General features: G+C 45.1%; 1 protein-coding gene across 1 annotated transcript in view; it reads left to right on the top strand.

The window, feature by feature from the left end:
* Window positions 1-27,883, top strand: part of daam2 (dishevelled associated activator of morphogenesis 2) — a 348,363-nt gene that overhangs the window by 255,525 nt on the left and 64,955 nt on the right. The window contains exons 16-22 of the mRNA XM_078542715.1: window positions 1,736-1,842; window positions 5,435-5,519; window positions 8,100-8,206; window positions 11,287-11,375; window positions 15,901-16,069; window positions 22,699-22,806; window positions 24,824-24,884. Coding sequence (XP_078398841.1) covers window positions 1,736-1,842; window positions 5,435-5,519; window positions 8,100-8,206; window positions 11,287-11,375; window positions 15,901-16,069; window positions 22,699-22,806; window positions 24,824-24,884 — 726 coding nt within the window. The remainder of the gene's footprint in view (window positions 1-1,735; window positions 1,843-5,434; window positions 5,520-8,099; window positions 8,207-11,286; window positions 11,376-15,900; window positions 16,070-22,698; window positions 22,807-24,823; window positions 24,885-27,883) is intronic.

The following is a 27,883-nucleotide window of genomic DNA, read 5'->3' as shown; positions in this document are numbered from 1 at the left end:
GTTGCTTTTGACTATCGAATCCCCATATAAGGTTGTGTGTTGACGGGGTCTCGTTTACACGGCCCTGCAGGCCACTGAATCACTCCTGTCCAGTTATCCCACGGCAAGAAATATTCAAGGACGTGCCGATGCATCTGCCACTCTGAAAACAGCCAGCACTGCTCCGTGCTCTCAACATCATGTGGCGGAGTTGGAGAGGTGGCACTTTGCCCTTCCTCGCAAGGCCGGCCTGTACGAGAGTCATACGGCACACATTACCCCATTCACTCCTTGCTGTATGCATGTGGTGACCAGCTCGTGTGTTGCCCACGTTAACATTTTCATTGATGCCCATTAAAATAAAAGAGGCACCCAGCCAGAGAGCTGATCCTGGACTGGAATAATATAACATTTTTGAATTTCTGCATCGCCGCTGTGGAAGTGGGCACAGTTGGCTGCGTCGCTGGGCCTCCACTTGGTTCCACAGCAGTTGGTGTGTTTGGATGCAGAGGACTTCCTTTGTGTTGTGCCAGAGGAGAACAAAGGGGCAGCAGGATAATGAACTAAGGAATCCACTGTGTGGGTATAAATGCCTCAGACTTAGCACCATTGACTTAGAGCTGTGTTTAGAGCGTGTTTCACCCTCAAAGTAAGCAATTTGCTGATCCAACTGGGGTGTAGAGGGAGATAAGCTTGCAGCCCCAAAAGGACATCTTTTACTTGCCTTCTCTTTTAATTCCTCAACTTTACTTTGCATAGCTTTGCTGAGAGTGCTGTGAAATTTCAGTGTTGCTCTGATTTCCCCCTCCCTTCCTAACAGGTAACTGACAGTGACAGGACAAGTGGCTGGCTGGCTGTCTCCCGTTAATGATTTCACCTTAATGCATGAGGCAACAAGTGCCTTTCATTGAAAGAAAGTAAAACTGAAAGATTACTGTTGGGTCCATTAGCAGTTGATTCCTTGGTCCATTATTGAGACAGAGGTGCCAGTTTGTTTAGATGGGTTATTGGCTGGAATAGCAGAGAAGTGAATGCCATAAAAGCAAGTTACATGTTCATCTGCCGATGTCACCAACAGTAATTTCTAAACTATGTCCTTATCTGGTTGATGCGCCAATGGGACAGCCTGCTCCCAGCCTACTTTAATGCTGTGATTGAGGTGGGGCTGCCAGAAAGAGTCTGATGACTGATCATCATTATACTGATATAGTGCCTTATTATCTTAAATTGCCGCAAGATGAAATCCATATTGAAGTACAGTGCCTATTATGGAGGCAAATTGGACTTATTGCTCAGTCCCTGGTGGTGGTGCCAAGCTTCCACTGCTGGACTAATGAAGATCAGCCATAGATGAAGGAATGTGGAGGTGGGTGGAGAAGAATGGTATTTTGGTGGTATTGACATAACGTTGTGGGCCACTGAGGAACCATCTAAAATAGCAAGTGATAAAGATTTGATAGACATTGGTTCATACCTTGACAGCACGTTGCCTGTGTGGTTGCTTTCTGCTGAATACTAACTCACCTTGGCATGTTTAAATTTTCTATGCTCATCGCCGACCTTTTCTGCACAGGACCTGTTCACTAACAATAACCTCTCAGAACAGGTGAGTGCCGATTGCATTCAATTTACCAGTGAGAAATCACTGCTTTTTATCCACTGAATTTCATTGTGTTGATTGTCGGGTGATTTTTGGACACTTTGGCCGGTGAACTGTGCTTAACTTTTCTTTTCCTTAAACAAACCGCATCTGCAGAAGGAGCTCGGCTCTACCGAAGATTTGTACCTCACGATGAGGAAGGTGAAGGAGCTGTCAGTGATCGATGGACGAAGGGCTCAGAACTGTGTCATTCTGCTGTCAAAGTAAGCACAAAGCTAAAAGTGTTTGCCAAGCCCATTTGTTGCCCTTCTGGGGGTTTTAGTGTGACCGTGAACCACCCCATGTAGAAGTGAGTTGGAAAGGTTGACGCCCACACGACACTGAGCCATTCAATCTCAATCAGGATAGCGGTTGTGGGATTGACCTCAATAGGATAGTGACTGTACTTCATTGGTTGCAAAGCACCTCGGGAAGTTCTGAAGTTGTAAAAGGCGCTCTTTAAATGCAAGTTCCTTTGTCGTTTCTTTCTGTGTTTGGGCAGGGGAACGAACGCAAGCAGTCAGAATTTGAGATGTCATTGAGAAAGAAGGAACTTGCATTCATGGAGCACCTTTCTCATCCTTAGAATCTGCACGGCAAATTAGTTATTTTAGATAATGTTGTTACGCAGTCAAACATGGCAGCCAATTTATGGACAGTAAGATCCCACAAGTATGGTGTGAATGGCTAGTTAATCTGTTTTTAGCGTAGTTGGCTGAGGGATGAAAGTTGGATGGCCTCTGCACAACCTCTCCACCCCCCACACCAGATTTGTACCAAGGGATCTATAACATCCGCCGTACAGGCAAAATGGGGCCTTGGGTTATTGACTCATCCGAACAACACCACCTATGTCAAAACAGCACTACCTCGTTCTTGCACTAAACTATCAGCTTATATCATGGCTGGGATTTCACATGGAGGCGGTGGCTCCACCCACTGGCTGGAAATTCAGGGGTAACCCTGACTCCACCTGCCCTGGAAGCCACGACTGGATTTTATGGTCCTCTGGAAATGAATTGCCTGTAGTCGTGGATTCTGCCTCTCTAAGGCAGGATGCCACCCTTCCAAGAGCTCCTGGCCAGGAGCAGTGGCCACTCCTAGGACTACAGAAAGCCCTGCACCAGCCATCATCGAGCAGGTCTGGAGTGCAGGTAAGTGAGTTTGGGGCCCCCTCCCCACAGCCAATCAGGCAGGGCCCAGCCGTGGGATGTGGTTGGGTGGTGGGGGGGGCTTGCGCTGATTGCAAGGGCAGCGGGTGGTCTTCCGATGGGGGTGACCCTTGCCAATGAGGGGTTCTCTGGGGGATCAGAAGCCCCTATCCCCCAGGGAGGTAGCCACACTTCACTGGGCAGCCTCCTCAGATGGCGAAGTGCCCATCTGCCATCTGCTGGAAAAATACCAACGGTGGTGGGAAGAGGCCCTAAAATGGCCATTAATTGACCACTAAATGACCTCAATTGTACTAAGGGCGGATGGGCTGCCTGCCATCTGTCGGCCACTGGTAAATAGCTGGTGGTGGCAGGAAAGTAACAGGCACAGCACCCCCTCCCCCCCAACACCAGCCCACCCAACTTTGCACACCCCCGGCTCCCAGTCAACTCCTGTGGTGGGGAGGTCTGTAAACCGCCGGCCTAGGTGTCAAATCCCAGTATGAGGCTTGAACCCTTTTGACAGAGAAGTGAGCATGTTACCATTAATGACCACTCATTAGTGAAGTCTCTGGTGAAGACAGGATGTGATGGCTACCCTGCCAGCACGCACTCATTAGGAATGGCCATTTGACTGCGGGTGTTGGAGGGTCATCAGTCCCTGCGCAACTGTACCCCAACAAGCCTCAGTACTTCCAAGTGTGGAGCAAAATAATTTAAATCCTTTGAACAAGAAATCTTCAGGAAACCAGGGGTCAGAACCCAACAGCATAATAATTCATTGCAAAAAAAGAAATGTACACAATCCATTCTTTTTCTGAGGTGGTTCAATGATGCAGGCTCAGATTCAGAATTCTGTTCAGTGTCTCCATCTGGTTGTGGGCCGTGACATAGCGCTGGAGCTCTGCTGCACATACATCAGGAAATTCTATAGCCAATGTCGATAATCATCTGGCCTCAAAAAACAGTTGTAATTTAAAAGTTTCTCTATTCTCATTTCACGTGACATATCAGCAGAAGTCAAAGGCATGCTTAACCTATCATTTCAAAGTCCAATTAAAAACATTTTGTTTGATCTTTTCCAATGCCTCAATTAACACACAGTTCCGCACTGTGGTACTAAGCTATATAGACCAGCCTGATCATACACTTTACCATTTGGTGCTGTGTTCACCAACCTTAGTTGGGCTGCTGGTAAGGACCTCTGACCCCAGAGCCTTCGGTTGGAGTGAGGGAAACAGATCAACCACAGTCCTTGCTTCTGATCTCTTACCTTTGACCCCTGTTGCAAAATGCACGTGTGTTCATCATTTTGAGGCCGTGATCATCTCAGGCTTCCACAGTTGATAGCCTGCTGACATTCAACTCTCCAAACTGACTCATGGAGGGCTGTGGAACTGTATGTCCAGCAGGAGGCAGCACCTTCAGGAGTACAGGTGAGGAAAACTGAGTAAAATCCTTTTTGTCTGCAAGCGGTCCCTGTTTTTCCCTCCAACACCACCCGACCCCATCCCACTTCAGCTGGCTTTTTATCATCAGCAGATAAAGCGGTGAAGGGTCAGTCTCTGCCTGTCAGGTGGTGGAGATGTAGAGTGAGGTTATTTGTCAAGCCTTTGCTCAGTGCTTCAGAACTCACCACGTATAAACTTACTGAGTGCCATGGCCCAATGTTGAATCCCCATCACCCTGCACACTAAGCTGCACATTAACCCAATCATCTAGAAGTTCAGAACTGGTGATAACAGTGAATTTGGGAGGAAGATGGTAAAACCACATAAGTGAGAAGGAAGGTTATGTTGATTGGGTGAGATGAAGAGGGGTGTGAGGAAGCTCGTGGGCAACTTAAACACTGGCATGGACCAGTTGGGCTGAATGGCCTGTTTGGGTGCTCTATATTCTAGGTAACAGTGAGCAAAGATTTAATCTCCATTCTCATTGCTGAGCCACATAGGTGCCAGGTGGGACATCTAGATGATATCTGGGTTAGAGAGGGGAAACAAAATAGATTAGAGTTCCTACTCCTGAATTCTATGCATTGAGTTTGTGCTGGAAACCAACCATCACATGAAGATGTTGGAGGAGGGCATGTTTGTATTCAGGTTGTGATGAGGTTCCAGGGTGATATCTGTGCCCACATTGAGTGAGGGTAATTTTTGCCCTTACCTCCTGGGCAGTAAACTAGCGGAGTGAATCTCCTACCTTGTTACAGAACTTGTTCGACTTTCACCTCCATTGAAATGAGCAAATATTGAACTTTGAATAGTTGCGCGGTATCTCTTACACCCAACCGTCAAGGCACAGAGGGCCTTAGTTTAACACCTTGACCAAACAATTGCACCTCCAACAATGCAATACTTCCTTAGAACTGCCACTGGAGTGCCAGCTTAGACTTTGTGCTTAAGTCATTGCACAGCTTTCTGACTTGGAGGTGAGAGTGATACCAACTGACCCATGGCTGACCCCTGGAAAGTTAGTCTTTGGTCATTCTGGAGATTGAATGAAGTGAGGCATGTCTGCAATAGTGCAGATTTGAAAAGGTCTGTGTTAAAGAGGGGAAACAAAATTGATTTAGAGTTCCTAATGCTGAAACACGAATGTCAGAAGGGATGGGTTTGAAATCTAGTTGGTGTTGTTCCTCATTCCAAATATTCTTATGTCCTGTTAGGTTAAAGTTGTCCAATGAGGAAATCAAGCGTGCAATCTTACAAATGGATGAACAAGAGGACTTGGCCAAGGATATGCTGGAACAGGTAAGAACATGAATCCTTCTGTGAAATTATGCCAAATGGAATAGACTGGAACACCCTTGGGTACACAATACCACAAGGTTGAATATCGCGTGAAGTGGAATTCTCCTGGTGTGTACTGAATGAACTGGTCTCAACCTGAGAACTGTACGCCTTAGCGCCCAAAGACCATAAGACCATAAGACTAGGAGCAGAAATTAGGCCAATCGGCCCATCGAGTCTGCTCCGCTATTCAATCATGGCTGATAAGTTTCTCAACCCCATTCTCCCACCTTCTCCCCGTAGGGGGAGAAATTTGGCCAATCTGTTAATCACTGTCCTACTGGAGTGTGTTTGCATGTCGGAGGAGGAATGAATTGGTTTCAGCTGTGATTGTCTTACATAGGAACATAAGAAATAGGAACATTTGGCTGCTCAAGATCTTTGCTAACCATCGGCATCAACTTAACTTGCCTGCACGATCCCCATTTGCTTCGACTCCCTTAGTCCAAAAATCTATCGATCTCAGCCTTGCATGCAGTAAACCACTCAGTATCCATATCCCTCTGGGGTAGAGAATTGTAAAGGTTCACAACAATTTGAGTGAAGAAATGCCTGCTCATCTCAGTCTTGAATGGTTGATCCCTTATCCTAAGATGATAACTCCTAGTTCTAGATTCCCCAGCCAGGGGAAACAACCTCTCTGCACCTACACTGTCAAACCCTCTTGGAATCTTATATGTTTCATTCTCATTCTTCTACTCTCTCCTCATTGGACAACACCTTCTTCCCAGGAATCAGTCTTGTGAACCTTCAGTGCACCCCCCCACGCCCAACCCCACCCCCAATACTTCACCTCACAGACAAGTCTATCCTCCCTTAGGTGTGGAGGCCAAAACTGTACAAAGTGCTCCACTTTCAATACAGAGACAGTGATTATAGTGATTTTTGTGGTCAAAAATCCTGGCATCATAAAATATAATCATCTTCCTTATCCCAGAAGCAGCCCCTGGTCCTGTCCAGCCCACATCATCGAGACTATGGCCCTAGGATTCAGCCCGATAACTGGCCTAGTCATGCCAGCATCTAGCTCTAAATACAACAGATATTTAGTCACTCAGCTTAGATCTGAGCAACTGGCTGAGATTGGAAGATGATTTTTCCCTCTCAGCTTTCAGTGCAAAGTAAAGTATGCTACTTCTGATTGAATCCTCTTTACAATTGTGAATAACATTAGTCTATCATCATTACCAAACTAAATCCCTCCCCTCCTAGTACCAGGGTAACCTAACCCGTCAAACCACGCTAACTGAAAGCGTCGTTAAGAACTGTAACTCTTCCAATGATTTAATCTCAACATGACTAAATGGAATTATTTGCTATAGTTTGACAAATGGTTGCCATGGATATTAGTTACTAATGTAAAGAACATATTTTTATTTTTTCTTGGACTGTGGCTTTAAGATTGGACTGTGGCTTTAAAGACTACCATGGTTGCAGTTTAAAAGAGGTGTTCACTAGAGCAGGAAGAAGAAAATCTACAATGTTGCTATCTCCTGGAACAGTGTGTGCCAGGTTGGACAGAATGGTGCTGGAAAGGAGACCTGGTTTTAGAGGGAACTGCCTAGTGATGGTATTTTGATTGGCTCCTGACTAAGTGGCCAGGTCCTGTGTGAGGATAGTGCAGTAGATCAGCTCCTAGCCTGAAAAGAGGAAAGGCCTGAAACCGCTCTCTCCTGCATTTTGTAAGACTCCAGTAATCCCGCCATAGTAGCTAGCTGGCTATTCCTCACATTGCTGTATCCTGCTTTGTTTGAGAAACCCCTGTCAGGAGGAAAAGGGGAAAAATCACCAGCGGAGACATTAAAAACAAGTTTCAACCAGAGAACCACAGACTGCAAATGCTGGGAGACCACCTCGTGTCAGCCACAACAACCTGCAAGGAATTTGGAAGAAAGCAATCAAAGTCAGCCCATCTAATCATAAACTCTGGGTTGAAGCTAATGAACTGTTTTATCTCACACTTAAAATTCATGTTTTGCCACTGGTTACAGACAATTTATTTAATAAACTGTTATTTACTCATTAAGTTTACAAATCTGTCACTCGTATTCTTTTGACCTAAGTTAAACAGTTATGTAGAAATGGGGAAATTTGGTGGTCCGATTAAACTTATCACATTTGTCATGGGCTCGGTGAGCAGTGGGGCTTGATACTACAGCGCACTATCCCCAGTGACACTAATCAACACTGAGTGATGATTTGAAACAGTGGAATTGGTGTCGTGTCCTTTAAATGCCATTAGATGCAGCAATTTGGAAGATGCTCAGCAGCTTCCTCATTACAAAAGGAACTGATATTTGATATCGGTTGCAGGAAATAAGCTTCCTGTCCCCTTCAATATAGGGATAGCCATTAGGTTGCATCTTGTCTGCCTCAGGCCAACTTGATCTCTGGTCAATGGAACTGCAATTAGCTGGCTCCTGGTATCGATTATTTTGTTTCAGCTCCCCTGGTAGAATTGAAGAGGTCAAGGAACACGTCATGCTTCACCAGTTGTCCTTCGGTCCTTGAACTTAATCGCTGTAATGACTTCCTCCGCAGCTCCTCAAGTTCGTCCCCGAGAAGAGTGATATCGACCTTCTGGAGGAGCATAAACATGAGATTGACCGCATGGCCAGGGCTGATCGCTTCCTCTATGAGATGAGCAGGTTTGTCAATAGTGCAAGATGTCGCATGACTTTGAAGGCTGTCTGTCTGTAGTGAGCTGCGGACCAAGGGCTGAGTAATGGAGATTTGGGGTGAAATTTCTACATGTTGATGGACTTATGGTGCTTTCACTGCACTGAGCACCGTCTCATTTTAACGTAGCCTTGCTGTTGGAATGCTGCATTTACCGAAGAACAGCAAGGGGTTGGGAGGTTTGGGCAGTGGGTTGGTGCTTGTGCCTTTAGATGCAGCTGGGCACAGATTCACACTCGATATTGATTCACTGGGTGGGAGTTTGGGCAGCCTACCCTCCCTTGGGCCAATTAATGGCCCAGCCCCTGGCACTATATTACCTGCAGCAGGGGGAGGCCCATATCAAGCAGGTAGCACGACAGCTTTTACTGCGCAGGCTGATGTGGGGCAAGGGGGAGGGGGTGACCTCCTTTTGGGGGGGGGGTCTGCTGTGCCCATTGGATGCACCTGCCACAAGGTCATAAAACCCCTTCAATCCTATCCCACAGCATCTCAAACCTGGCCCCCCCACCTCTCCCAACCACCACCCCCCAACTCTCCCCCTCGCTGGGACTTGCCAGCCAGGCCCTGTCGATATCCCGGACTTAACTGAATTCCAGCATCCATAACCTCCCCTTCTTCAGGGACTGCCTGTAATCTCAGTAATGGCTATTGCGCAAACCTGGTGCTGCTGGGACTACAGAGCTTCCATCTGATTGGCTGGCAGCTCTCCAAGGGCAAAACTACGATCCGCCTGGAGGTGAATAAACACTGGAAACGTTTCATCAGGCAGTGCATGAGCAGCCTCTCCAGATGGATAGTACTCTCGCCCTTAGGCACTGAATACCCTGAGTAGTGTTAAATGGCTGCGGGACAGTTGGGATGGGTGGGGATGCGTTCTCTGTGAACTCTTCGGGTGAAGGGGCGGGAAACCCCGGCATCTGAAAACCCCTGCCCGATACGATGGGTAAGGTTAGCTTGGTGACCTTTGGGACCTGAGAACAGTAGAACAGATCAAGTGCAATAAGGTAGATGGCATGAGGGAAGGAGCCAGGTTGTTGGGCTAAGTGGTTCATTCTAGAGGTCCAGGTAATGGTCCGTGCTTATCTTCCATCTACATTTTTCTTTTGGTTATATTTTTGTCTCCCATTTTCTTTAATTTTTCTTCTTCCAATCCCACACATATGCTGTAGGAGAATGAGATGGCTGAGAACTCCCTATCTATGGTCCTGCTGCTCATGCACTGCCTGATGAAATGCCCCCAGTGTTTATTCACCTTTCTTAGTGAAAAGTACAAGGGAATGACACCAGGGCTAAAAGGTGTAAATTATGGGGACAGCCTGTGTAGACTAAGCTTGTAGCCCCTTGAGTATCAAAGATTAAGGGTGATTTACTTAAACCATTTAAGATGATTGAAGGTAAGGATATGGAGAGAAACAATTACATCTGGTGAGGGAGAGTCAGAACAAGGAGGCATATTCAGGAGGGAGGTGATGGCTTAGTGATATTGTCGCTGGACTAGTATTCCAGAAACCCAGGGTAATACTCTGGAGACCAGGGTTCGAACATCTCCATGGCAGATGGTGGAATTTGAATTCAATAAAAATCTGGAATTAAAAAGTCTAATGATGACCATGAAACCATTGTCGATCCATCTAGTTCACTAATGTCCCTCAGGGAAAGGAATCTGCCATCCTTACCTGGTCTGGCCTACATAGGACTCCAGACCCACAGGAATGTGGTTGGCTCTTAAATGTCCTCTGAACAAGGGCATTTAGGGATGGGCAATAACTGCTGGCCTAGCCCACATCTCATTAAAAAAGTCTTAAAGCTAGAAAACACTTGTCAGGAAACACTGCTTTACACAGTTGGTAGTGAAAAAATGGAACATTGCACCCCCTCCCCCACAAAAAAAAAAGTAGCTGCTGAGCTGGGAGTCAATTGAAAGTTTTGAAGCGGGGTGGTTAGATTTTTGTTAGATGGAGGCATTAAGGGTTACGGAACCAAGATGGATGGATGGAATTCGGATATAGATAAGCCATGATCTACTGGAGTGGCAGGCTTAAGGAACTACCCCAGCTCCTATGTTCCACTCGCAAAATTATGGCATAGGAAAGATTGGGAGCTCAATATTGAGCATGAATCAATATCGAGCGTGAATCTGTGCCCAGCTGCATCTAAAGGCACAAGCACCAACCCACTGCCCAAACCTCCCAACCCCTTGTTGTTCTTCGGTGAATGCAACATTCCAACAGCAAGGCTACGTTAAAATGAGACGGTGCTCAGTGCAGTGAAAGCACCATAAGTCCATCAACACGTAGAAATTTTCTTTTAAACTATTCCACTTTGAAATAAGAAAATAAAAATAAATAAAAATACAATTTATTTTCCAAAAGAAAATTACAAGGGTGTCTACACAAAAAAGGTTGACCGTTAAACACTTAGAGATATCTGAAGGTTGTGCAAAGTGCTTTATACATCCAGGTTTTTCTTTTCTTTATAAAATAGGTTAATTTTTCAATTTGAGCAGAAAGCACAGATAGGCCAGTCCCATTACAGAATTGACCAATAGAATTGAAGGGGGGTAGGGGGGGGAGGTGGATGAGAGAGGCAGGTTGTCAGTCAAATGCACCAACTGCAAATGGGTTTAATAGCCTGAGAACTGATTAAAAAGAACTGGAAACGTCATAAAGTGCTGCATGATATGCAAGATGTCATCTCAGCCGTGTTATGTAAAGGCATCAGAAGAACAAAAAAGGGGTGTGAACCACCTCCAAAATCACTCAGCAAGTGATGCAGAGTGACATGGGAGACTCTAGTAAAGGCAACCACGGCTTGAAGACGATAAACACAACAAGAGGGCAATATGGCGAAGGTGAGATCTCAGGGATGATTTCCTCTTGTCTGTGATATGTAGCGGAAACGTAAACCCATTATCTATAGACTAGTCTTCCGATCCTGTTATCCTCAGCACTCACGGGAGAGCTTCACTCACTCTAGCTGATGTTCCTGAACTAGAATTAAAAACCAGTTGACAGATCTAAGCGCATTCTGTTCATTAATTCTGCAGAATCGACCATTACCAACAGCGCCTGCAGGCTTTATTCTTCAAGAAGAAGTTTGCTGAGAGACTCGCAGAAGCAAAGCCAAAGATCGAAGGTAAGTCCATCGAAGAGATTGGCCTGGATAAATATTTACACATTAAAACTTTTTTTTTCGTGGAATAACATGTAACTGGCGCGAGTTTGAGCAGCTGCGGAGCTTCACTTGTCATTTGTTTTTCTAGAAGGTCTGGCCAGTGCATACACATTTTTAACAAGTAGTAAATCATTGGATAAATGCTCTCCACTCTGCCACTTAAAGGGGCTCCGTCCTAGCTTTCAGCCTTTGTGGACTGGTGGGCGGATTAGGGAGAGATGGTTGAAGTACTAGTCAGGAGAAACAAAACGGCTGAACCTGCTGTCAGAAACTTTCATTGGCTTTTCCCAATGTTGGTCCTGCTCTTTGACTGCAGAAGCCGATCCGACTTTGTGTGCACATCTCCAGAGGGGCGGTCTGCAAATTCAAGAAAAAAAATAAGTTATGCTCAGCAAGGTGAGAGATGTTAATAATGAAAACAGAAAGTGCTGGAAAAACTCAGTAGGTCTGGCAGCATCTGTGGAGAGAGAAGGATGGAGGATAGATAGGTTAAGACCTGACAAATGCAGTACAATGTTGGAAATTGCGAAACTGTCCATTTTGGCAGGAAAAATTTAGAAAAGTATATTATCTAAATGGTGAGAGATTGCAGAGCTCTGAGATGCAGAGGGATCTGGGTGTCCTAGTGCATAAATCGCAAAAGGCTAGGTATACAGGTACAGCAGGTAATTAGGAAAGCTAATAGAATGTTGTCATTTATTGAAAGGAGAATTGAATACAAGAGTGGAGAGATTATGCTCTATGGAGAGCATTGGTGAGGCCATATCTGGAGTACTGTGTACAGTATTTTTTTTTATTCAGTCACGGAATGTGGGCTTCGCTGGCTGTGGCAGCACTTATTGCCCATCCCTATTTGCCCTTGACAAGGTGGTGTGAGCTGCCTTCTTGAACCGCTGTAGTCCATGTGGTGTAGGTACACCCACAGTGCTGTTAGGAAGGGAGTTCCAGGATTTTGACCCAGTGACAATGAAGGAACGGTGATATATTTCCAAGTCAGGATGGTGAGTGACTTGGAGAGGAACTTCCAGGTGGTGTGTTCCCAACTACCTGCTGCCCTTGTCCTTCCAGATGGTAGTGGTCGTGGGTTTGGAAGGTGCTCCTGCCTTGGTGAATTCCTGCAGTGTATTTAGTAGATGGTATACACTGCTGCTACTGTGCGTCGGTGGTGGTGAGAGTGAATGGCACCACATCCACAAACAATCAAGTGGGCTGCTTTGTCCTGGATGGTGTCAAGCTTCTTCAGTGTTGTAGGAGCTGCACTCATCCAGGCAAGTGGGGAGTATTCCATCACATTCTTGACTTGTGCCTTGTCGATAGTGGACAGGCTTTGGGGAGTCAGGAGGTGAGTTACTCATCGCACGATTCCTAGCCTCTGGCCTGCTCTTGTAGCCACAGTATTTATATGGCTAGTCCAGTTCAGCTTCTGGTTAATGGTAACCCCCAGGATGTTGATAGTGGGGGATTCAATGATGGTAATGCCATTGAACATCAAGGGGCGATGGTTGGATTCTCTCTCGTTGGAGATGGTCATTGCCTGACGCTTGTGTGGCACGAATGTTACTTTCCACTTGTCAGCCTTGATCTCCTTATTTAAGGAAGGATGAAAATGTGTTGGAAGCAGTTCAGAGAAGGCTTACTAGATGAATGCCTGGAATGGGTGGATTGTCTAATGAGGATAGGCTAGGCTTGTATATGCTGCAGTTTTGAAGATTAAGAGGCGACTTGATTAAAGCATATAAGATCCTGAGGGGTCTTGACAGGGTCAATATGGAGAGCATGTTTCCTCTTGTGGGAGAATCTAGTACCAGGGGCCACTCTTTGAAAATAAGGGGTAACCCATTCAGGACATTAAGGAGAAATTTTTTCTCTCAGAGGGTCATGAATCTTTGGAACTCTCTTCCTCAAAAGGTGGTGGAAGCAGAGCCTTTGAATATTTTTAAGACAGAGGTAGATAGATTCTTGATAAGCAAGGGGTTGATAGCTTATCGGGGGTAGGCAGGAATGTAGAGTTGAGGTTGAAATCAGATCAGCCATGATCTTATTGAATGGCAGAGCAGGCTCGAAAGGCCGAGTGGCCTACTCCTGCTCCTAATTCATATGGAAAACTCCCCTGCTTTACTTTGAGGTAGTGCTGTGGAATCTTTTATGTCCACCTGAGAGGGTAAATGGAGTCTCAGGCGTATTTACTGATGTAAAGCGTATTTCTCTCATTCACGTCACTGAGACATCGGGGTAGATTTTCAATGTGGCGTCCAGACGTGAAATGAGGAAGCCATGACGACTTGCTGCAGTGCGTTGTGTAGATAGTACAGACTGCAGCCAATGGTGGAGGGAGTGTGAGCTTAAACTAGTGGATGGGGTGCCGATCAAACAGACTCATTTGTGAAGCATTTGGAGGCTATGCAACAATACAATGCTCTGTGTTTGAACAAAGCAAGTGCTGGCATGAAGCCAGAACCTCTTGGAGCAACAGGAAGCTCTCCTGTTTGCTGTCAGCCCACTTCTGGATCACTTAAAGGCGAAACACCTCAAAAACATCAGGCCCACCACAGCTGCAACAGGAGAGTCTTCTTGGCACAAGTGGAGATCAGCGAATGCACAACCAGGTTCTCAGTTAAATCCTGCACATATACTTAAGGCAGCTTGATTCACCTTAGTTGAAAGCAGGGATGAGATACTGGAGTTATGAGTTGAAATGTTGGGATGATTTCCATGGGGACGGAAAAGCTTGAGGCTAGACTTAAAGGGAAACTGTTTCCAGTGGCAGAAGGGTTTGTGACCCGGCAACACCGATTTAAGATGACTTGCAATAGGACCAGAGATGTGGCATGAGAAAAGTGTTTTTACACAGCCAGTTGTTGTGATCTGGAATGTACTGCCTGAAAGGCTGGTGGAGGCAGATTCAAGAGTAACTTTCAAAGCTATGGATAAATACTTGAAGGGAATGGGGAAAGAGGAGGGGAGTGGGATTAATTGGACAACTCGATCAAAGAGCTGACAAAAGCATGTTATGCCAAGTGGCCTCCTTCTGTTCTCTATCATTGTAAGATTCTGTTGATAAACAAAGGGCTTTAAAATTAACAAGTTGCTTTAATAGGGTGAATAAGGGATTATATTTTCCAGTTGCGGGGCTCATCAATCATCAATTAGGAGAGCTGAGGAGAAAGGTTGGAGAAATTCTTTATGCTGAAGGTTGGTGGTGCATGGAATGCCTTGCCACTAGGAGCAGCTGTAGCACAAAATCATTGCACCTCCGAAATGGATAACAACAACTTGCATTTATATAGCACCTTTAGACAATAATTTGATGCTGAGGACTATATTTTTAGCCTAGATAATTACAGCGAAACTTCACTAAGGGACAGGTGACCAAAGACTCGCTCAAGGAGGTAGGTTATAAGGAGCTCCTTAGAGGAGGAAAGAGGAGTGAAAGAGGAGGTTTAAGGTGGGAATTTCAGAGATTGGACAGGGGTGCAGTGGGGCAGGGGGAGCAGGATCTCGGTAGTTTTAAGTAATAAATGTGTATCATCTTATAGTTATCATTACTTTGGAATGAATATAAAGCAGCAGGACAAGAATAAAATGTTTCTAATATTTAAAAAACAATCTGTGGAGCACTGGTCACTCAGAGCTGGGTGACTCCATACTTCTACCTGCATTGCCGCTCAGCTTTGGTCCCTTATTGACATCCTCGGCTTCTCCAACACATGCTGCAGAACAGCCCAATAATGAGGTAATCAGACAACGCAGAGCAGAAAAGAGGTGAAAAGCAGCCAGTCCGCTATCGCCGATGTTGGTTGAAGGAGAGATGTTGCCCAGCGTAACAGGAGAACATTCATCAAATTGCCCCACTGGACCTATAAAAGTCCATCACAACAGGGCCTCCGTTCATATGAAAGACAATCGCACTAACAATGCAGCAGTCCCTCATTATTGTTCTGGAGTGACAGTGTGATTATGTTTCCAATTGGGGGAGGGTAATCATGGATCCTGGTCATGGGGATCTATGGCCTATGACATCCTTGGGCCTCATCTGCTACTCAGTCCACTCCTCCTTTCCCAACTTGTTCAGCCAACCAGCACTTTTGTTTCCCCTTTATGATGTGTTAGATCAAGGCACTGAGTTACTCTTACAATGTCTGCTGCTCTGCTACATGCTGTACCTTTGCTGGCTTGGTTAATGTTATTCCTATAATGAACAGCTAGGCACCACCTAAGTAGCTGCCACTCTGATTCTGCTTCCTATGGAAGGTGCTTGGCACCTCTCCCTGGAAAGACAGCTGAGCTTGATAGCTACATATACAGGTAGTTTGAATTGCATTCGCAAATCTACTTCCTGGTGTCAGGTAGTGAATGACAGGTCCAGGTACCGTATCAATGATTTGGTTACAGTGTGAAGGTTGCTTGGAAATCACAAAGAATTTTGTTCTTAAAGAGGTGACTGCAATCTTGTTTATTGTCTCTCTTTAACCCCATCATATTTCAGTGATCCTTCTGGCATCCAAAGAGCTATGTAGAAGCAAGAGGCTGAAGCAGCTCCTGGAGGTGGTCCTTGCCTTTGGAAACTATATGAACAAAGGCCAGAGGGGGAACGCTTTTGGCTTCAGAATTTCTAGCCTCAACAAGATTGGAGATACAAAATCAAGCATTGACAGGTATGAGAGAAATGGGGAAGAGAGACAGTTTGATCTATTTGGTTCAGTGATCGGAAATAGAACATACAATAGGAAACTCAGGAGATAAATGTTTACTCAGAGCTTGCTACCATAATAAGTATATGAGGTAAAAAGCATAAATTTAGAGGGAAGACTGATACTCACGTGAAAGGAATAGAAGGTTACACTGAAGATGGAGGGGTTGGACGATATTCAAATAGAGCATGAACATCAATATAGGCCAACTGGGTGGCATGGCTGTGTATTCTATGTAACGTATATACTGCAATTTATTCTCTTGTTTAAATGTCTTTACAGATTCCCCCTATAAAGTGACTGATGTTGTCTGCCTCCATCAACCTCTCTGAGCAGTCTGTTCCAAGCATTCACCACTTTCTGTTTAATCTGTCTAATCATCATACCTCTTCTGAGCTTCATACCCATATCCTCTTCCCTTCTTTCTTAGAGCCAAGACAATGTTCAGCTTGTTATAAGAACATAAGAAATAGGAGCAGGAGTAGGCTATTCGGCCCCTCAAGCCTGCCCCACCATTCAATAAGATCATGGCTGCTCTGCCCCAGGCCTCAACTCCTCTTTCATGCCAGCTCCTCATAGCCCTCAACTCCCTGGTATTTCAAAAATATATCTACCTCCTCTTTAAATACTTTCAGTGATCTAGCCTCCACATCTCTCTGGGTTAGAGAATTCCAGACATTCACTACCCTCTGAGAGAAGAAATTTCTTTGCATCTCAGTTTTAATCAGTGTCCCCTTATTCTGTAACTATGTCCCTTAGTTCGAGATTCCCCCACTAGTGGAAACATCTTCTCAACATCTACCCTGTCAAGCCCCCTCAGAATCTTGTGCGTTTCAATGAGATCACCCCTCATTCTTCTAAACTCTGATGAATAAAGGCCTAACTTGTTTAGCTGTTCTTGATAAGTCAACCCCTTCATTCACAGGAATCAGCCTATTGAATCTCTTTTAAACTGCCTCCAATGCCAGAATATCCTTTCTTAAACATGGGGACCAAAATTGTACACAGTACTCCAGGTGCAGCCTCACCAACACCCTGTACAGTTGTAACAAGACTTCCCTAATTTTAAACTCCAACCCCCTAGCAATACAGGCCAAAATTCTTTCTTAATTACTTACTGTACCTGCATGCTATCTTTTTGTGCACAAGAACACCCAGATCCCTCTGTGTTGAACTTTTTGGAGTCTCTCTCCATTTAAATAATAGTCTGCCTTTTGATTTTTCCTATGATTTTTCCTACCAAAGTGCATGACTTCATGCTTTCCTACATTAAATTCTATCTGCCATGTTTTTGCCCACTCACTCAACCTGTCTATATCCCCTTGCAGATTCCTTATGTCCTCATCACAACATACTTTCCCACCTATTTTTGTATCATCAGCAAATTTGGATACATCACACTCTGCCCCCTCCTCCAAGTCATTAATATAGATAGTAAATAATTGAGGCCCTCGGACTGATTCTTGTGGCACTCCACTAGTTGCGTCTTTCCAACCTGAAAAAGACCCATTAATCCCCACTGTCTGTCTTCTGTGTGTTAACCAATCCTCAATCAATGCTAATACATTTCCCCCAATACCGTGATCCTATCTTGTGCATTAAACCTTTTATGTGGCACCTTATCGACTGCCTTCTGAAAACCCAAATACACGACATCTACCGGTTCCCCTTTATCAACTGTGCTGTTATATCCTCAAAGAACTCTAGCAAATTTGTCAAACATGATTTCCCTTTCACAAAACCATGTTGACTCTGTTTGATTGGGTTAAGCTTTTCTAAATGTCCTGCTATTTCTTCCTTAATAATGGAGTCTAGCATTTTCCCCAACTACAGATGTTAGGCTGACTGGCCTATAGTTTCCTGCTTTTTGTCTCCCTCCCTTCTTGAATAGGGGCGTCACTTTAGCAGTTTTCCAATCCGCTGGGAACCCCCCCGGAATCCAGTGAGTTCTGGAATATTTCGACCAATGCCTCCACTATCTCTGCAGCCACTTCCTTTAAAACCCTTGGATGCAGGCCATCAGGTCCTGGCAACTTGTCTACCTTTAATCCCATTAGTTTGTTAAATACTTTGTCCCTCGTGATAGAGACTGTTACAAGATCTTTCCTCCCATAAGCTCCTTGCTTATCTTATATCTTTGGAATGTTTATGGTGTCCTCCACCTGAAGACCGGCGCAAAATATTGGTTTAAATTATCTGCCATTTCCCTGTTCCCTGTTATCAATGCTCCAGTTGCATCCTCCAAGGATCACACGCTCACTTTGGCCACTCTGTTTCTTTTTATATACACGTAGAAGCTCTTGCTGTTTGTTTTTATATTTCTTGCTGATTTACTTTCATAATGAATTTTCTCCTTTTTTATTCGCTTTTTAGTCATCCGCTGCTGATTCCTAAAAAATTCCCAATCCTCTGGCCTACCACTAGTTTTCACTGCTTTGTATGCCTTAGTTTCTGATTGGATACTCTCCTTGACCATCTTTGTTCATCCTTTTTATCGAGTCCTTCTTTTTGACCGTGATAAATTTTTGCTGAGCATCATGAAATATCTGCTTAAATGTCTGCCACTGACCTTCCCCTTAGTCTATTTTCCCAGCCTGCTTTAGACAACTCTTTCTTCATACCTCTGTAATTGCCTTTATTTAAGTTGAGGACACTGGTTTGAGACCCGAGTTGCTTTCCCTCAAACTGAATTTGAAATTCTACAATGTTGTGATCGCTACCCCTAGATGATTCTTAACTACAAGATCTCTTATTAATCCTACCTCATTGCACATTACAAGATCTAAAATGGCTGATGGCCTTAAGGGAGTTGAATACCTCAAAAAGTTCATCCCTCAGTTTGCTCATCTCCAGTGCAAACAAACCCTGTAGCCTCTCCTTGTTGGCCAAATATCAGTTGTGTAGGCCATTTCCTTCTGTGAGGAGAGGGAACAAAAACCGTGTCTGCATTGTGTACAGCCATGTTACAAGAACAACACACTCATGTCTTCCCAAGTGTTGCCAATCCTCCAGGATTGACCTGGAGTCTCCAAAAATTACAAATTCACCTCCAGCTGAAAAAATCACAGAGGCATTAAAACAATTGTGTGTTTATCATTTTCTTTGTACCCTTTCATTTATTAGAAAGAAAAATATTGGAGATGGGAAGTAAAGGCTGAACGACTGGTTGAGGTCTTGGAGGCATGAGGAAAGCTCCAGGAAAATGTCCAACCAGAGCTGGCAACCTGGGCCTGGCCTCAACTCTCCCTACCTTTCCAATCTCATTCAAGCCTATGTTCCTCCACTCTTCCAACTGTTCATTGCATATCCCTCCTTCTTTCTGCACCACTTTTGATTGTAGAGATTTCACCTGCAATGCGATCATAAAACCCCTCTGCCTTGTTACCTCTCTGTTCAAAATCTCTCTCTTTGGTTTTTGTGATTAACATCCAAATCCACTCCTCAACATCTATTTTGCTTTGTGCCTCTGCAAAATGTTTTTAAATATTTCATTATATTCAAAATGTTGCATAAATACAAGCTGTTGGAGTTGTTACTGTGTTTGCCTCAGTATCAACTTTTGTGTCCATAGCTGTAACTGGGTGAGCTTTATGTCCATCATGGCAGGCAAGGCACTGTAAGAGCTCTGATTAGCCATGCATCCTTTCCCTCTCCCCACCCCACTGTCAGTGGCAGACCCTTTAAAATTTACCATTTCACTCTGCAGTTTTCTTGCCAAACCTCTTTGTGATGTCACCTCTTTCTCCAATCTTCAAAAGCCTCCTGAAAGACTCTGGCTGGCTGAATTTTCACTCTGGGGTTGGGAGCGTGGAGGTGGGACAATTCCAAGCACTGCAAACCCAACTCAGGAGAAAGTGCCCCGGAAGGTCTGATTTTCGCTCTGGTGGGTGTGGGTGTTAACCGGAGTCATGCCAAGCGACCCTAGAAACAGCTTGGAGACAGCACAGGGGCTGTCGGGTGCGGGCTGGGTGAAAGGCTGACTTCAGTGATCTGGCCTTTTGTCCGAGCAAAAAAACAATAAAACAAAAAACAGCCTTCAACCCCTCACACCTCACACACTCCCTATTCATGCCACTTCATGCCCCCCCACCCTCCAAGGCCCCTCAGACTCTCCATGCCATGCCAATCTATGCCTCTCCACCCATGCCCCATAGCCTCTTATAGCCCCTATGCAAACCTATGACCCTCCACCCACCCCCCCATGGCCCTTTATGGCACCAATGCCAACTTAGTATCAATTCATGCCAACCCATGCTGGAAATCGCGGAGGATGATCCTCTGAATGCGGACTCCATCCCACTCTCTTAGTTCCTTCATCTCCGTCGCATCTGTTCCGATGATGCCACTTTCCAAAACGGTGCTTCTGACATGTCTTCCTTAACCAAGGTTTCGCACCCACTGTGGTTGACAGGGCCCTCAACCGTGTCTGACCCATCTCCCAAGCCTCTGCCCTCACACGTTCCCCTCCCACCCAGAACCATGATAGGGTTCCCCTTGTCCTCACTTTTCACTGTACCAGCCTCCGCATTCAAAGGATCTCCTCTGCCATTTCTGCCAACTCCAGCATGATGCCACCACCAAACACATTTTCCCCTCACCCGCTCCCCCCTCCCCCACCTCTCCTCGACGGCATTCCATAGGTACCGTTCCCTCTGGGACACCCTGGTCCACTCCTCCATCACTTCCAACACCTCATCCCACAGCACCTTCCCATGCAATCGCAGAAGGTGCAACACTTGCTCCTTTATCTCCTCCCTTCTCACTGTCCAAGGGCCCAAACACTCCTTTCAGGCGAAGCAGCATTTCACTTGCACCTCCTTCAATTTGAACTCCTGCATTCGCTGCTCCCAATGTGGCCTCCTCTACATTGGGGAGACCCAGCGCAGACTGGATAGCTGCTTTGCAGAACACCTTCGGTCTGTCCGCAAGCATGACCCAGACCTTCCTATCGCTTGCCATTTCAACACACCACCCTGCTATCATGCCCACGTGTCTGACCTTGGCCTGCGCAATATTCCAGTGAAGCCCAATGCAAACTGGAGGAACTGCACCCCATCTTCCAATTAGGCACTTTACAGCCTTCCAGACTTAACACTGAGTTCAACAACTTCAGACCATTAACTCTCTCCTTCATCTTTACCCCCTTTTTAATCCCTTTTTAAAAATTTATTTTTATTTTTTATCCACTTATTTTTATTTTTATTCATTTATTCATTGTTTTCTCCCCTTTTTAACCCCTCCTTTTTATCCCTTTTCTATCCTTTTTCCCAAACAACCACTCCCTTCACCCACCCCACCCCCAATAGGGCCATCTATTACTTGTTCCATGTTGTTCTTTCACAGAGTGGTAACCCTTGTTCTGCTATTAACACATTCTGTTTTCTTACCTTTATGCCACTATCAGCACCTTCTTTAGCCCATACCACTACCATTAACACTCCCTTTTGTCTTTTTTGTCCATGACATCTTTGTCAATCTCTCCTTAGCTTCCATCTATCGCTGGCCTTCTATCCAGCTTCACCTGTTCCACCCCCTTAAAAAGTATAAATGTCATCACATTTCTACTTCTATTTAGCTCTGAAGAAGGGTCATACGGACTCGAAGTGTTCACTCCGTTTCTTTCTCCACAGATACTGTCAGACCTGCTGAGTTTTTCCAGCATTTTCTGTTTTATTTGTATTCATAGCCCCTCTTCAAAGACTTTGTAAGCACTTAGAGCTGTCAATCAAGCTGAACTGTCAGTCACCTCACTGTGACAATGATAGGTTGTGAAATCAGTCATTCAGCACTAATCCTATAATGGCAGCAATAATTCTATAATAATAACCCTCTGGTTTATGTCAACAGACAGACTGAAATAGCAAGCACTGATTTTTTTTTTTTAAAACACTTCCCACAGTTTCTTCAAACAGTTAAAGGGCAGGAGATTTAAATGCCTTGACAGCTCCCTTGACAGTTCTAATGAGCTTGACAGTTGATTGAGTTTTAACAATTTTTTACGCGCTTTCAAGTCTAATTTTAACAATCTCAAAAGGCACTTGACCTCTCCCAATGGGCACCTCACCTGTCCCAATTGTGTCCCAGGACCATTTCCAAAATGGTACTCTTCCTCCCCAAAGAACCCTGTTAACTTTAGGTCTCTTTGATAGGTCCTAAGTCTGCAGGTCACATTTTTGATATCCCACTAGTGAAAATTGGATCTGACTGAAGGCAGCTTCACTTCAGCATGTGCATTTTCCTCTGTGAGCCATGGGTGTGCAAAGTGCAACCCATCCCTTCTCTCCACCCCCACCCCTGCTGAGAAAATGGTGGGCGCAACCTTACAGACTCAGACCTCCAGTGCCATTCTGGCTAAGGCGGAAACCCTCTCCTTCTGCGTGAAAAGTTAGACCTATCTCTCTAGCCAACTGATTTGGCCTTTAGTTACCTCCCCACATCTTCTCGACCTCCTGCCTCCTTGGGTCATTTCACCCATGTTATGCATGTAAATTGTTGCCAAAATTGTGGGAAATAATAATTTTCTTGAACGCTACCCCGCCTCACCCCACAGAGTAATTCAGAATTTTTATGGTACATTTGTCTCTCAATTCCAGGAATATCACACTGTTGCACTATCTGATCATGATATTCGAAAAGAGCTACCCAGAGATCCTCACCATTCAGTTAGACTTACTTCATGTACCAGATGCAGCCAAAGTCAAGTAAGTAGAGCCGTAAAGCCTGACAACTTCCGGCCATGCCATTTTATTTTATGGTTCTCTCTATTGCCTACTCCTCACACACACCACCAGCTGCCTTGCACTATGTGAGTTTGGGTAGCGTGAGTCCACAGCGTAAACTTGTCCATAATTTCACACTGATTTGCGATAAAATTGGAAAGTTTGCTCAGTCAGGACACAATGATGGCTGTAATGAGAAACAAAAATATTGCACTAGTGCAGGGGAGGAGTTGTTCTTCTGAGATTGGCAGGGGCGGGGGTGGGGGTGGGGCTGGGACAGAATGGTGGAACCGAGTGGAGGGAAGCCTTACATCTAATTGTGCTACGCATGACCTGGAAGTGCCTGATATTGAAGAACGTGTGGTGCAGACGCTGCGGGAACTTGAATTACCATGAGCACAAAAATTCACATGCACAAACTTCAATAAAAAAACCCATCTGTCTCTGCCTGCTGGGTATGAAACCTCCTGGGGCATTTTACTACATTAAAGACATAATGTAAATGCAAATTCTTGTTGGAAAGGCTGTAAATGATTGGGTTTTAGCTACACAGCAGGCCCCTCAGTATTTGGAAAGAGTACAGGCGTTAAATATTTCCCTTACAGATACTTCAACAGCAATGTTGTTGGCAGTAGTTTTGACTTTGGACAATAGTGTAAAACAGGGGGTTATCAGACCTGTTATACGTCTCTCTCAATTTTAATTTCTGTTAACTTCAGGAGGGATATATGACAGATGCTTGATCCAATATTGATTGTTTTACATTATGATCCAAAGTCAAAATTACTCCGATGAGTCCACTTTATTCTTTATCAGATGCTACCAGATCTGCTCTGTATTTCCAGAATTTAAGGAGCGTATTTTTGTCCCTTACACCTGAGGTGATGGTAGCTTGGTGGTAATGCCACTAAACTAATAATCTAGGGGCCCAGGCTAATGCGCTGGGGGTATGAGTTCATAATCCCATCATGGCAGCTGGTGTAATTTTAAATTCAGTTAAGGATAATCTGAAATGTAAAGCTAGACTCAGTAATGGTGACCATGAAACTACCATTGACTGTCCAAAAAAAAACCCATCTGGCTCATTAATGCCCTGTAGGGAAGGAAATCTGCCATCTGGCCTACATGTGACTCCTGACCCACTGCAATATGGTTGATTCTTACCTGCCCTCTGAAGTGGCCTTGCAAGCCATTCAGCTCAAGGGCATTTAGGGTTGGGCAACAAATACTGGCCTTGGCCAGTGATGCTCACATCCCATGATTAAAAATAAATAGACCCTCCCCTAAAACCTCAACACCGAATTTTCCATAACCTGAATGCCACTTGAAACCAAATTGGCATTCACATGCATGGAGTCTGCAGGGTTGTTGAGGACAGGAATGTAAAGCAGGGTCAAACGGTGTGGAGCTGAGGGACATGTTTATCATTCTTTGTTCACTTGCCTGAGCTCAGAATCACTGTATAGTGCCAGGAGGAACCAAGCCACGGCTCAGTTATGACTATTCTCACCCCTGGGCCAGACAATTATGGGTTGAAGTCTCACTCAAGAGTCTTGAGCACAAAATCGAAGTTATCGTTTTAGCGCAGGTCTGAGGGAGTGATGTACCGTTTGAGGTGCTGTCTTTCAGATTGGATGTTGAACTGGGAACCCCCAGCTACCCTCTCAGGTTGATGCAAAAGTTCCCATGTTCCTATATTGAAGAAGAGCAGGCGAGTTCTCCTTGGTGACCTGGCCAATACTTAGCCCCTCAACGAACATCACCAAGGATGGTGGAAGGCCAATCTCATAAGATAGCTTGGCCTGAGGAAGTCCTTTTTAGCAGTTTGGCCTTGTAGCTCCAGAAGACAAACTTCTTCTGTGGGAAAAGTGTTAAAATATACCAAGGAATGTTGAGGTTTTGGTAGGATATTTGGAAATGTTTGCAATGCAAAGCTGAAAATTCTGAATTTATTTCTCCTGAGCTTAATTAAGGAAAAAATGTGTTTACTTTAACGCAGCCTGGCAGAACTGGACAAAGAAATAAACAATCTTAAGAACGGACTGAAGGCTTTGGAGTCTGTAAGTATCACCTACCCAGGAATGACTGAGTGAGAGCAGTGATCCTGAATTTCCACAGTAATCTCCTGCCATAAGATTAGAGGGGAGGCAGCAACAGACAGAGAGAAATGGTGTGAATTTTTATCCATTCGTGTCATTTCACCATAGATTCCCCTAATCTCTCTCTGAGTTCATGAGAACTCCACAGAAATTCAGGGCCAGTCACTCGGTAGTACACATGTAAGAACTGGAGAGGAAACACTATAGAGTAAGGAAATGCCCATCATTATGCCAACATGCATGGCAGAGAGGAAAAGGTTTTGCCTTATCAGGATCCTCTCAAGTTTCTATTTTTAAATCTTAATTGATCTCAGGTGCCTTCTCCAACCCCGTCCTGCAGCTCACTACAGGGGTGGGTGACGAGGGCATGAAAATTGGAGAAAGTTGATTCAAACTGCTGTCTTGCATCTCCTACTGGTCAGCTGAAGAACATAACATAAGAAATAAGAGCAGGAGCAGGCCATTCGGACCCTCAAACAAGATCATGGCTGGATATGGATCGCCTGGCGGCCCCTTTCTTTTAGGGAGTGTGGCATTCTGAGGGGTGGATCTATGTAAATTAAAAGGAAAAATGTGAAATGATTTGTTTTGAGTCAATCCTTGATCCTTCTCTTCCATGATTTACACGCCAGTGCTTGGCATGTTTGATCTGCAAGCATGGTATTAAATTCTACATGTTTGCTGGCACCAAACCTTTCACTTCTGCTCGCTCCATCAGTTTATCCCAGATGACCCAAAGTTTCCTCCAGCTTAATGTTGGCAAAACTAAAACCATCCCCTTCACCTAACACTAGCACTAGCAGCTGTGAACCTCTAACTTTGAATCTATCACTTGCCAAAGCTGTCACCATAGTCTGCTGAGTCAGGACATGTGGATCCTGAGCTGAGCTTTCTCTACTCCAATACCTCTGCAATGTCACTTGCCTCCACCCTAGTGGCACTGCCAAAACTGTATCTAGGCCATGACTTCATCACTGCCAGACTCAACAGATTGAGTCCTTGTCTTCACCATCCTTTGGTTACAAAAGATCAGAAATTTACCATTTCACATTCTCTTCAGTACCTCATCCTGTCCAAACCCCACTGTCTCACTCAGAAAAGGGTAATGTCAAAATTCTCCACCTTGTATTCATGGCTTCACTCCTCCCTGCCTAAACGATCTCCTCCTGCTGCCTCACTCCTCCCTGCCTAAACGATCTCCTCCTGCTGCCTCACTCCTCCCTGCCTAAACGATCTCCTCCTGCTGCCTCACTCCTCCCTGCCTAAGTGATCTCCTCCTGCTGCCTCACTCTTCTTTGCCTAAACGATCTCCTCCTGCTGCCTCACTCCTCCCTGCCTAAGTGATCTCCTCCTGCTGTCTCACTCCTCTTTGCCTAAACAATCTCCTCCTGTTGCCTCACTCCTCCCTGCCTAAGTGATCTCCTCCTGCTGCCTCACTCCTCCCTGCCTAAACGATCTCCTCCTGCTGCCTCACTCCTCCCTGCCTAAACGATCTCCTCCTGCTTTAGATCCCCATGCATGATGAATGTTCCTCACCCCACACACCTCCACCCCCCCCGCCTCCCCCCCCACCCCCACCGCCCCCCCCCCCCCCCCCCCCCACCCCCACCACCCCATTCACTTCCCCCGACAGTGGCTGCTTGTTCAGCCACTCTCCTGGTTGTTGGTACTCCCTCCCTAGTTCCCTCTATTTTGCCACCTTCCTTCCCAGCTGCAGAAACCTACGCAAATCTCGAACCCTATTTCTGTAGCCTAAACCTTTCTGTTTCCTTTTCCTCTTCTGTTCTTGTTGCCAACTTTTTCTCCTAAAGCTAATGCACTTTGAGAAATCTCCGAACACATGAAGAGACCTATAGTTGTAGTTGTTGTAGTAAGAGGCTTGTTTTGTTCTTTACAATTAATATTTGACTCAACAATGCAATGACTCATCAAAATACGGCCTTTAACTTTAGTTCAGAGGGCCCTGGATTGAAGCCTATTCCGGAATGCCCTTTGAACTTGTTTACTATCTATGAGAAATCTTGATTAGTTTTTTTTTTAGCAGACAGGGTGCAGAGGACTTTTTAAGGAAAAAAATTACAGCAACAAAAGCCCACGTGTTTTACAAAATATATCAGGGAGGAAATAACAGCTGATAAAATTCGTATGCAGTTAAGTTCTATTTATTTGGCTTGTGCCTAAACCAGGGAGCTCTTTAAGCATCTGTTTCTGCATCTAGAAGCTGCTGTAGTCAGCAGTGTGGAATGTGTCCTGTTTACATTTCTGATGTTCTATCAGTGCTTGTGAAGAGGGTTTATCAGAATGTGAGGGAGAAGAATGTGGATATGTGTATGATCCGCTCCCATTTCTATTGAGCTTGATGGCTTGTTTTTTGGAGGGGTGGGGGGGTGGGGTGGTGCGGGGAGGTGGAATGGGAGGGGCTATGGCGCAAATGACTTTAAATTGGGAGAACTAAGCCTTAACCCTAATCTTCACTGAAGATCTTATGCATTTCAAAGGACTCCAATTGCTGAAATCTCTGATGCAAGTCCCTGAGGTCATAGACGATCAGCACTACTGACATTAACTGTCCTCTACCCACTTGGTCCAACTCACAGTGGTCACCATACCTCATCTCACGGCCCTTAACTCTACGTCTGCCTGCAACCCTGCCATAGAAATAGTCAGGATCCTCAATCTCTTTTCTTTTTTTGGCAAGTATCTGTCGCCTCCCTCTTGAACATCCAACTCCTTTGCCCACCCAGGTATGAGATTTTCCCAAAGAGGATAAGATTTTCAAATTGAAACATGTTTCGTTGGCCTGTTGTGGCACCACCAGCTGTACCCAATGGTCCAAAGTTTCATTGGCAGTGGGAGACAGGAGTGTAGCGCTCCGAATGTGATCTGACTATTGTGTGTGCAGCCCTGCCTTCTTCAACTAGACAGTGCAGTGAAAACAGGGCTCCCCTCATATCACTGGG

The sequence above is a fragment of the Cetorhinus maximus genome, chromosome 5 (assembly GCF_964194155.1).
Source record: "Cetorhinus maximus chromosome 5, sCetMax3.hap1.1, whole genome shotgun sequence".
Lineage (NCBI taxonomy): Eukaryota > Metazoa > Chordata > Chondrichthyes > Lamniformes > Cetorhinidae > Cetorhinus > Cetorhinus maximus.
This window is presented reverse-complemented; position numbering and strand designations above follow the sequence as displayed.